Here is a 12,269-nt window from a genome sequence, read left to right as displayed (position 1 = left end):
ACCTGTTTCTTCATGTTTCTCCCAGGTTTTTAATCCTATTTCCCGATGGAAAAATTGGCCAAAATATCGTCCCCGGTGGAAAAATATCCTACAATTTTTGTCCCCGCTGAAAAAAAATCAAATAAATCAATCCTCACTGCAAAATATATACCATTTTTCCCATTCCCACTGAATTTTCTGACTTGAAAACAAAAGAATTAAAATCCCCATTCATAAAAAATATAAGAATATCCATCCCCATCGAGTTTCAGTTCGTTATTCTTATCCCTAACGGCGGAAAAAATCCTACCGGGTCTTTGAGAAGGGGGTCACATATTCTTTTCTTCATTTCCTGACATCCGAAATGATGGTCGGTTGTGTTTCCGCTACTTTTGCATACCAAGACCGTGGACGTTTTTTTAATGAGAACATCCAAAGTTTTTGAAGCCTTCGGATGTTCTTAATATTTTGAGTTTTAAGCCTAAAAATGTTCTTAACATGTTCTTATTTTAACCATTTTGTGAGCATTTTTGATCACTTTCCTGTGAAATCGGTTTGCATTTAGTTGGAGACGACTTTTCCATTTCTATACAACAGCGGGTTGAGAGGATATATCCCATCCATTAAAACATGCTCCATCTAACGTCCATGTGAATTATATTATTCAAAACGAGGCTGATAAAAACAACATTTGTTAAGCTAATCGTGCTTTTCTTCAGAAGACATAACAACCAAAACAAGCTCAGCCCCAGTCTTTTAATTTCCTCTTCAGAACATAAAAGAACAATCAAAGCAGACTCAGTCCCATACCTTTGAGCTAAGTAACTTTATATTTTTACAGAACCATCAAAAGGATAACAACCTATAAAATTGGACTGGAAACGAGCAGATATGAAGATCCTTTTGTTAGTTCATTGTTTACGGACGTTGGAAAAGTGTATAAAATGAGAAGAAATTAACTCTACCACACCACACATGCAAGGAGCCTTCTTGAGTGAAGACTGAAGACAAAAGAAAGACAAGCGACTTGTACTTCTTCAGGTAAACATTTTTTCATTTATAATTTTTCTTAAGGGCTCTGACCATAGTCCAAAAATTTATTTTTGTATTTGAACATAAAAGTTATATTTCAGGTTCCTTAACACTTTATCAAAGAATTGCCTTTATAAATTGCTTTTTAATCGAATCCCTTAAGACTAATTAAGAATTTAATTGCAAAAATGACGTTATGAACTTTAAAAAGATGTTAATAATATGTTGCATCACCCTCTTTTACAAAAAGTGCTTAGTTTTAATGGATAATTAACTTTTTTGTTTCAAAATTTCTTTACACTGTCCGCAAAGAATTGAACTATTTTAAATTTTGCGGAAAATTTTTCTAAAAAGATGTGTCAAAAGTTATGACTGTTTTTTTTAAGCAAAATCCAGATGAAAAAATTGATGAAAACCACTATTTTTGAAGATTTCGAGACAAAGAAGCATTTACAGAAATTTTCCGCAAAAATTTTTATTGTTCGGTAAAAGATACACCATCTACTGCGAAAAATTTTTCAAAATGTTTTTTCTTCGCCGAAACTAAGCTCTTCAAGTTGAAATACCCGTCCTCGCAAAAGTCTTCATTTTCTTCTTCATCAAATTTTTTCAATGCAATTTTTGAAATTTCTGATTCAGGAATAGTTTGTCTAACAGAAAATGTATAACATGCCATAGTTTTGTTGGTTACATCAGTCAGAAAACACATTTTAAACACGGCAATTATGAAAAATTCACTATGGTCAGAGCCCTTAAATAAAATTTTCAAACGGACCCTCTAAAAGTTTATATTCATCAGGCCCGATGGAAACGGAAAGACTGGGGACACTTCAGTTTCACCAAAAATGATTCAAATCAATTTTGCTCCATTGTCCCAGGGACAAAAGTGAGATTTCACTTTTATTGGTAGAAAAAAAGGCGTGGTGGGATAGAGCAAGTTGTATTGCACCAACGCAAAAAAAAACTTGTGTCCCCAAGCCTTAAGTATTTTATTTTTATGTTTAGGATGGTGAAGTTATTCATTTTCCTGTTGGTTTTGATTGCCGAAAAAATAGCAGTAAATGGATTACCAGAATCCTTAACAGGTGGCTTAAAAGATAAACGAAGTGCTTTTTTTCGAAAGGAAATACAAAACGGTGAGTTATTTTTGTGAAAGAAGACCCAGCCTAATTTGTTAAAATACTTAAAGGGGTTATCAGATGATTTTTGATATTTGACTTAGAGATAACTTTTATGGTCTAAGAAACACCTCTAAAGTTCTTGACCCAATTATTTTCCAAAGCTGAGATATTCGACTTTGAATTTACAAATTTTTACTTGAAAACAAAAAATGTAAAGACTGTGTAAAGACTCATTTTTAGAGATTTCAAAGTCAAATATGTATGTAATGCCCAGTTTGAGTTAGAAATCGTCATTCTTGGTCTAACTCGTAGGAATTGGATTGGGCTTCATGGTCAAGCAAAAAAAGAAAGATCAAAAGTCAGTCTCTCCAGCGAGATTTTAAGCCAAAAAGCGAATTAATTTGAAATTTTACCACTGGGCACCTTTCTATCATTCAGGCAGGTCCATGAAGCTTTAATTCCTCTAATCTAGAAATAAAGCAAAACGTAATGGAGGGAACAAATTTTAGTTTATACTAACTTAATCCCGTAACAATAATTGTATTATCATATAACGCCTATACTGATGTATTACACGCATTATGAACGACAGTCCAGTCTACTATTTTCATTTTGTTGACTTTTGTAGTGTAAAGGTAAAAACTTCGACTACGGTGTTCAATCCCCTGCGGGTCATACCAAACTTCACATCAGTACAAAATGGTGCTTGATGTCTCCTCTGCTTGATGCTCAGCAGTTAGAGAAGAATCAAAGCTTGAGCAATTCCAGGAAGAGAGTGGCGCTCGACCCTGCCTTGAGTAGATAGCTATCGAAAGAGGAATTTTTTCCTTTCTAATCATTGTTAATCTTTGTTTATTCTATAACAAGCCAATATTTAAACAGTTCTTTCTTCTTTAGATGAAGAACAAACCAAGTGTGCCCCTGGCATTAAGCGATTCTCAAGTTTGGATGAACGGAAATATTATTCTTGCGAGGAAGGGAATGGATATGCTGTATTGAAAACATGTCCGGGTAATCAGGTTTATTGGCCACAGAAAGAAATTTGCTACCAACCAGATGAGGATGAAACACAGGGTGGCCAAGACGTACGCGTGAGAAGAGCAAGCAGCCCACCAGCTAATAATAAAGGACGCAAAGCTACTATTATAAAACGAAAACTCCTCCGCTCTGATGTATCCCTGGGTGAATTTTACGATGCCAAGAATGATCAATTTTTATCGGGCGTCTCTTTATGGTCTATGGAAGAGTTGGAAAAACATCGAAAAAGAAGATTTGCTCGTCCTTCAACAAATTACCAATTTGATTCTGGCAAAACGGAGGATAGTCGAATGAACCTCATGGATATTGATGCTTCATTGAAACTAAGCTTTATGGGTAAGATTTATTATTACTAAAAGTAGATGGGCCTTAAATTTCAAAACAAAGGCTGAATAAAGTCTAAACCAGGCTCTATCCGATCTGTCAATTAAAATAAACTTATCGAGAACAAAAAAATTGCTTGCAAAAACGAAAGTGGTGACACAGAGCATACAGAGCTATAGGATTTGGTTCATTATTGAGGTTATTTAAGGGTAGAATTAATTATAGAGAATCTTTTTCGCCAGAATGACATCTTCTACAAAAATTGAATAATTTTGGTTATTATAATTTTTTTTCAGGTGGTCTTATCGAAGTGTCCGGTAGTGCTCAGTATGTCCGACAATCCGATGTGCTGACAACGGACGAAACATTCACACTGGCCTACAAATCCACTTCATTTTACAATGTTTTACCGGTCACAGCGGTAAAGAATTTCCCCAAACAATGCGATAACAAGCAAGCCACACACGTCGTTAGCAAAGTCGTTTACGGTCAAAACGCCTACTACTTTTTTAAACGATCAGTAAGCAGGAAAGAAAAGAAAGAAGAGATTGCTGGTAGCTTAAAAGTCTTGGTCAAAGCAATTCCGGCTTTTTCCATTGAGGGAAGTGCAACAGTCAAAGTAGAAGGAGAAGAAAAACGTTTCAGAGAATCTGTGAAAGTGCGGTTTAATGGAGATTTTAAACTACCTGGTGGCTTTCCAGCTACATTCGAAGAAGCTGTCAAGAGCTTTAAAAAGCTGCAAGGTATATTTTTTGTTTTGAAGGACACAAACCTTAAAAGGAAAATTCTAGCAACAGCTTAATTTGATGAAGAGCATGATTCATAAACAAATTTATATTTTACGATAATAATTTTGGCAAATGGCAGACTAAATTGGCTCTTTTTTTGCCTAAAATGGCCGTTTTATATAGGCAAAAAAAATGAATTGTCGTGATGTGAATTGTCATGAGACAGACCTCATTTTATACAAGGTATCTTTTTTTAATATATGCGGAAAATGATTTTGGCAAATTATCTGCAAAAATAATTTCGCTTAAGGTATTTTGAAGCTTCGTTAAGACTTAAAAAATTAAACAATTTAAAAGGAGAAAGGATATATAGCCATGGAGTGTCGTCGACATCATTCATAATTGTTATGAAATTCAAAACATTTCATTTCACTTTTCAACTTGGGAGATTAAAAATAACACGAGACCATATTTTTATCAATTTTTCAGATTATACCGCTCAGCCTCCAGATTACGTCAATGCTGTTCCTGTTGAAGTCCAGTTAACTCCCATTCAAGATTTCTGTGATGCCACGGATACTATTTTAGTTAGTATAGGAGACAGCTTGACACAACAAACAGCCGAAATGCTCAGCCACTTCAACGTCCTTAGTATGGAGATAAATACCTTGTTGGACTCTGGACCAGCCTTTAAATACCCTGTCATTCGGGAAAATTTAAACCTTTATAAAATTAAATTGAACAGCAAGTTATTGAAAATCAAAGAAAAACTCCAAACCCTTTTACCAGACATCAGAGCAGGAAAAGAAGGAGCAAAGGAGTTGAATAATTTGTTGGTGGAAAACAATGAATCACCATTTGAATTCGTAAAAGTGAAGCATTCCTCAATTCACGAAGCTTGGAAATCAGTGCCCTTAATTTGTTAACTGATGGATTTAATGAATATTCTTTAAAGAATTTTAGAGTAGCAGATTTTAAGCACCCCAAGGGCCCAAATTATGATGAACTACCACCACGTTGTTGTTTTAGACGTCAATATCTTGCAATCAAAACAAATCACGCAAAAGTTTTTACAAAATGAAAAAATCAACTCCTCCTTTTGGTATAAAAACGATACTAAGGCCAGTGAATTGGGAACACAAAAGAAGCTTTTCAAAAAATTTTTAGAAGCCAATCAAAACTCTAACAAGTTTGGTTACCTTATTTCAATCAATTTACGAGACGATACCAACCAATCAGGGTTCAAGCTAAAAGATCTGGTGTTGCTGACTCGTTAGATTTCATTATCCCTGATGTACGTCAAATAGGAAAACCTAAAGTGACCTTTGTATCTTATGACCATTTCAAAATTTCCGTCACAAAACCAAACAATACATGGGTGACTCATTTCTTGGTGGAATACTGGCCAATCATCGATGACAGCGAAGAATCTAAAACATCTCTTAAGTTTGCTTTCAGTCAGCAAAATACACAAAACGTCACCATCACTAACTTAAACTATTTGACTACATACGAATTCCGTATCGTCCATGTGACAGAATTTGGTATTTCTCCAAACGGTGAAAAAGTCAGTGTGACAACTAAACCATCCTCCGAACCAACCGTGCTGAAATTTCAAAGTTCTGAAAGCTCATTGAAGATATCTTGGAGTGAACCAGTCTATCAAGCTAATGGTATCAAGATAAAGGATTATCGTGTTGTATTGAAAGGTAAGAATATTAGTTTAAAACTCAATGTTTTCTGTTTCCATTCAGACCTAGATCGAAGGATGATGATGATGATGATGATGATGATGATGATGATGATGATGATGATGACGATGAATATTTTCTTTATTGCTTCATGAAACACACATACACTGGATAAACAACAAGCTAATTTTTCATTGTTTTCTTATGCTCTAGCTATGTCCGCAGTAATGACATTATTATTCACTCTCCTTGCTTCATTACATTTTTTTTTCATTCTTTTTCATCAAAACACGGCCTTTCAATTCCCAAATGAGAATTAAAGTTTTCCTTAGAGAGGCAAACGGATCAATATAATTGCTAATTGTATCAGTCCATCTAATTTCTATTACGTCCATGCTCGGATCTCAACTAATCTAAAGAATTAATTTTGATACTTTTTTTTTGACAGATTCTGTTGGTCAAGTCGTTGCAGACCAGCAGGTCCAGGATGTTACAAACATCAAGTTTGACAATCTTAATGCCGTCACCAAATACATTGTAACCGTAAAAGCAATTGCTGAATTTATTCGAAAAGATTCGACCAACACCACCAAAAAGATCCAAGAATACAGCCATCCAGCTACCTTGATTGCCTTCACTGCTGCGAATCCTCTGAATCCAAATTCATTCCAAGCTAATGCTGATTATTACTCTGTTACACTCGATTTAGGGAAATCTAACATCACTCAAGTTCCAAGAGTCACTGGATATGTTGTCCGGTACAGCTTAATGGATTCAACTGGGCAAAACATAAAGCCTGGAACTAGTCGAACACAAAGTTTCCCTGGCAACAATGATCCGAAGAAAATTATTGGCTTGGCATCAGGATTTACCTATGGACTCGAAGTTCAGGTAATTCGATTTTATATTATTCCTAATATAACAAGATAAAACAATATTCCTAAATGATCTTAATGAATAGCTCCACAAGAACCACTTCTCTCAAGTATTCTTCCCCCGGGGGGGGGGGGCGTACTAGGGTTGCGAGCTGACGGGGGAGGGTGGGATTTTTGAAATTTTCCTATTTCTCTTACTCTTAGTGGGACTGAAATTTGATTTTCTGATTTTTCCGACCCTTTGCAGGACTTTGGAAATCCAAAAAAGGTACCCTTAAGGGCAGCACATACCGTACCCTCCATTTGCCTAAGAACCCCCACCCCGGGTATTTTGCCCAGTTTTATCTACTGAAGATCTTATCTTTATCACAAACAAAAAAATCTGCAAAGATGGAAAAGAAAACCTAAGAATTACAAATTTTAGTTAGCCAAAAACAGTAGAAATTCATTAACTCGCGTTTTTCTACTTGCTTTCTTCAGGAAATTACAACGGTTGGGAAAAGTATTTTTTCATCACCTATTTTCATAGTTCGAACTGACCCAAGAGGTAAGAATTCGCACGCAATTACAGAACAATGTTATTTTTTATTGAATCAAACAGAAAAGATAAATTTTTCGACATAAAATATTGATCGAATCATCAGGACCTTTTAAAGAGATCCCAGCTGGCATGGCAAACAACGTTGTCTCGACGTTCATCTACCGTTAGATGAACGTTGTGAGCGTTAATTAAACGTTGAAACAATGTTGTGTACCACCTGGGATTGTGAGACTACCTCTGTCAATTTGTTTGTCTTTGTTAAAATAGTAACGTGCGCAACGCACTGGGCTCAACTTCAGTATTTCCCCAACTAATTCGAAGGCCCGATTGTAGATGCCCAAATAATAGGGTGCAAGAACTCGCAAGACCTTTAAAAATAACAGGCTAAACGGACTTTCAGCTCCAAAAATTTTCTCTAATTCAAATTTGTATCTACCAACGCGGATTTCTTTTCGAATTAAACAAAAAATCTCCACCATAAATTCGAATCGAGAATAAAAACAATGATCCCATTTAGCGTGAAAATAGCGTGAAAATTCTCTAAATATTACATACAGAAATAAATAAGATATCAATCAAATTGACTAGAGGTGAAAATTTCGAAATAAAGTTGTAGAATTGAACTATAGTGGAAAAAACTCCCAGATATTGACCCAAGGAACAAGTGTGCAAAATTTCAGCCAAATCGAACAATTTTTGAAGTCTCCAGGCTGCCCTAAAGTTTTAGCCTCGTTTTGGCGAAAAACTCGTCCCCAAGCCTCAAAAATCAAAATTTTCAAAAAAAGAAAAAAGTCCCCCCAGATATTCACCCAAGGAACAAGTGTGCAAAATTTCAGCTAAATCCAAGCATTTTTGAAGTCTCCAGGCTGCCCTAAAGTTTTAGCCTCGTTTTGGCGAAAAACTCGTCCCCAGGCCCCAAAAATCAAAATTTTCAAAAAAAGAAAAAAACACCCCCAGATATTCACCCAAGGAACAAGTGTGCAAAATTTCAGCCAAATCCAAGCATTTTTGAAGTCTCCAGGCTGCCCTAAAGTTTTAGCCTCGTTTTGGCGAAAAACTCGTCCCCAGACCCCAAAAATCAAAATTTTCAAAAAAAGAAAAAAACACCCCCAGATATTCACCCAAGGAACAAGTGTGCAAAATTTCAGCCAAATCCAAGCATTTTTTAAGTCTACAGGCTGCCCTAAAGTTTTTGTGACAGACAGACAGACACACACACAGACAGACAGACAGACAGACAGACAGACATTGTCAGATTGTAGCTCAACTGAAGTTGAGAATTATTATATCGAGAATTTTATGAATTAAAAAGGAAAATTCTTTTCGGTGTGCGTGCCCTAGGAGTTGGGGTTTTTACCCTTTCAAAGTCAATTTTGCCAATTTTGTCAATTTTGTCATTCTAAGGGTCGTCTTTTCAGCAAAAACCAGTCCTTCTAAGGGAAAGAGTTTTTCAGTCGAATGTTTACTAAATTTCTGAGATTTTACAAAAAATTATAATTAATAAGCATATAATAAGCATAGGTTATGCCTGGATGCTTTGAAAGCAACCTATAGACAAATGTTTCACATATTATGATTAATAAAAAGATTTTTAGTGCTCTATTCTCTTATGTAGTTACCAATGGAGGGTACAGCCAATGGACAAGCTGGTCTGTCTGTAACAGAATATGCGGACCAGGTCAGCAAACAAGAAGTCGAACATGCACCAATCCTGAACCTTCCAATGGTGGTACGAATTGTGAGAGTTTGGGACAGTCAAGTCAAATTAAGAGTTGCAACTTGAAGTCTTGCTGTAAGTTTTTTATCCAGCTCTCATAAAGTTATATCAATGTTTGTCATATTGAGCCCCCCTACAATCAAGGTAATAAATATTTGAGAAAATAGGGAAATTCTCCAGGAAGTTTTGAAACCACAATCGATTTGTAAGTGCTCTAAAGTAGGTTCGAAGGGTAGAGATTTAACTCTGAGTTTTAATGCTAGACTTGGGACCTTAGGATCTGATTAAGTACACAGTGATCAAACTTTTGATTGTATTTATCTAATTGTCTTTTCATTTATAGTCGAGACAAACATTCAAGAATGCTCATGGAGGGGATACGTGGAGATTAACAGCGGCTTGATCAAGGTAAAGCATTCGTTATGGTATCTCTGACAGCAATCGAATCTTAGTCGTCTCTAGGAGACAAAGTCGATATTTTTTAAATTAAGGTCATTCCTTCCCAGTCAGCTTGTTAGTAGACAAATGCCATAGCACATGCAAAGGCAACACCTTCTCTTCCCTGGGAAAAGTTGAAGATTCCTTTCTAGTCTTGGGTCGAACGACTTTATATCATTGGTACAGGCTAGAGCAAAGGCCATCGTGACGTCACTCGTACTGGCGAATTTTTTCCCTATACTTTAGCTCCAGTTTAAACGGCCGACATTTAGTCCCGTCAATACACGGGTTTCGAATTAAATTTTTGCTTAGCTTTAGCTTTGATCCCATGTAAATTTGCACGAAAAATATCAAGTAAACTGAACGAAAATTGGCCGTGTATCAAGCAATTTTAGCTCATTTTTCCATTTTGAAAGACTTTATGGGTCATTATGAAAACAAAAAACATTAAAATAAAAAGTCAATCGTTTAATCATAATTCTTTTATTGAATTTAAAATAGAAAAACATCTTTTGAATGAACACCTGGCTTTCAAAAGAGAAGAAAGGAAATCTATCAACCTTTTATAAGGCATTTCCCCTTATCGCTCCTTTTATTTACTTGATTTTTTCTCTCGCGCCAGATTTAATTCGAAACCCGTGTATTCTAATTGCAAATTAAAGTTGGCAGAAGGTTGGCTGTCTAAAGTCAATACATTGCCCACCTTTGACGTCAGCGCAATGTGTTCTTTCAATCTTTTCCAAAAATTTTAATTGCCAACTTTTTGATCACTTTTTGTCTACTCTTGCAACTAGAATAGGCCTACGGTAAAAAGTTGGTCGTCTAAACTAGAGCTTATTTATATTAATATGTTGTTTTCACTTTACAGGAATGTACTTTCAATAAAAAACACTCCACGACATCTTTATTGGTCTCTGTCAAAACGAGTGCACGTATTCATGAAGATCCATGTTCACTTTGTTGTGCAAGATATTATGTCACTTTCAATGGACACGAATGCTCTCCAGTGCCGATAGACCAAGCAATTACACTCAACGATAGTAAAGACAATTGGGATTGGATCCCTTTCACAATTCGAGGTATCTGTAAACTCAACCATTATTCTGGTAATATTAAAGTGGGTTTAAATGTTGGACAATGCGGTTCAAAAGCGTCTGTCGACCCAGACACAGGCAATGGTGATTTCGTCACCAGCAGTATAATTATAGAAGAGGTCGAAAATGTCAAGCTTTACATTCTTTAGAAGCTTCAAACCTGGTTATTTAAGAACATTAAGAATAAGTTGATATGATTTGGTTAAAGAATTGAAAAAAAAAAAAACGATTTGATGAACATAAATTGTCAACTATATTCAATTCGAACGTCTTTCTATTATTTGAATTTCTAACTCAAACTAAAACATTGTCTCCTCAGATGATTAGTTGAGAAAACATTCTCAATAAATGACTTTTTCTCTAATATATATCAATCTTGCAGAAAATAATATAGCAACTAGGAACAAGCTTCTTGAATTTTTTTATCTAAAATTTATAGGGGATAGCTTTTGTGGATGTGCTGATGCTGTTGTCAATCAGCAATTTATAGCTTTTAGTAATATATATCAGTAATTTTTTCTTGGTGGAGATCATAAAATGTCATTGTGCATAAAAAACTTTCAATTCGTCGTAGAGAATATAACAATAACGAAGAAGCTTCTTGAAATTTCTTATCTAAAATTTATAGGGGATAGCTTTTGTAGATGTGCTGATGCTGTTGTCAATCAGCAATTTATAGCTTTTAGTAATATATATCAATCTTGCAGAAAATAATATAGCAACTAGGAACAAGCTTCTTGAATTTTTTTATCTAAAATTTATAGGGGATAGCTTTTGTAGATGTGCTGATGCTGTTGTCAATCAGTAATTTATAGCTTTTAGTAATATATCAGTAATTTTTCTTGGTGGAGATAATAAAATGTCATTGTGCATAAAAATCTTTCTTTCTTATATTTTACTCATCTTCAGCATAGATTTTGAGAAGAAATCTTCCTAGGAGATGGAAAACCGGCAATTACACGTTATTTTTTTTAAGAAACACACTTTTAAGAAACATGTGTCTCAGAATGCCTAAAACTAAAAAACATCTAAGAAACATGCTGAGGCTGAGAATCAGAAAATAACATTTTTTAATTCGGTTTTTTTAAGAATCTTCTAATCCAGCCTTCCATGAGGCTGATTATGTCAAAAAGTTTAGAAACATGTAAGAAACATTTAAGGCTCAAAAGGCCGATTTCTTAAGAAATATTGAGGCTGCTTGGTAAAACTAGTTTCTTAAAAAAAACGTGTATGTTAAAAAACAGCCTTTTATCTTTCAGAATCTTCAAACAGAACCTAAATATCTTTATTGGTTCGACTGTAATAGACATTTTTGTAAACCATCTATTTGGGCTTTTTTCCGACGGATGGAAATTTTGTGATCATAGCACTTCACACTTCATATCGTGGTCATAGCACTTCTAGATAAAAAATAATCGAGGGTGGTAGATTCTACCCCCCCCCCCTAAGGATACAAAAATGAAAAAAGCTTGGGGTTAATAGGGTTAAGGGCTTGGGGACAGGAGAAATCTTTTTCGCGTTGGTGCTATGCAACATAATTCATCCCACCAATCTGAAACGCTTTTTCGTGTCTTCACCCCTTCTTTCTTACAATAAAAGTTAAATCTCATTTTGGTCCCTAGGACAGTGGAGCAAAATTGATTCGATTCGATGCGTGTCTTTTTGTCTTATGAAACAAAAAAGAAGCCATG

The 12,269-nt window shown here is 35.2% G+C and overlaps 2 protein-coding genes across 2 annotated transcripts in view; one reads left to right on the top strand and one right to left on the bottom strand.

The window, feature by feature from the left end:
- Positions 1–1,993: 1,993 nt before the first annotated feature.
- On the top strand, positions 1,994–9,112 carry LOC136806383 (uncharacterized). The gene is made up of 7 exons (XM_067062947.1): positions 1,994–2,147; positions 3,030–3,506; positions 3,791–4,237; positions 4,712–5,099; positions 5,444–5,931; positions 6,362–6,804; positions 8,945–9,112. The coding sequence occupies exons 1-7, from the start codon at positions 2,009–2,011 to the stop codon at positions 9,110–9,112; spliced, it is 2,550 nt and encodes an 849-aa protein (XP_066919048.1). The 5' UTR covers positions 1,994–2,008.
- Positions 9,080–12,269, bottom strand: part of LOC136806401 (xaa-Pro aminopeptidase 1-like) — a gene marked incomplete in the record, with an annotated part of 59,726 nt that continues 56,536 nt past the window's right edge. Inside the window, 1 exon segment of the mRNA XM_067062967.1 lies at positions 9,080–9,179. Coding sequence (XP_066919068.1) covers positions 9,165–9,179 — 15 coding nt within the window.

Source organism: Clytia hemisphaerica, unplaced genomic scaffold (genome assembly GCF_902728285.1).
Source record: "Clytia hemisphaerica strain Z4C2 unplaced genomic scaffold, Clytia hemisphaerica genome assembly, whole genome shotgun sequence".
Lineage (NCBI taxonomy): Eukaryota > Metazoa > Cnidaria > Hydrozoa > Leptothecata > Clytiidae > Clytia > Clytia hemisphaerica.
The sequence above is the reverse complement of the archived record's forward strand: the minus strand, read 5'-3'. Positions and strand labels throughout refer to the sequence as shown.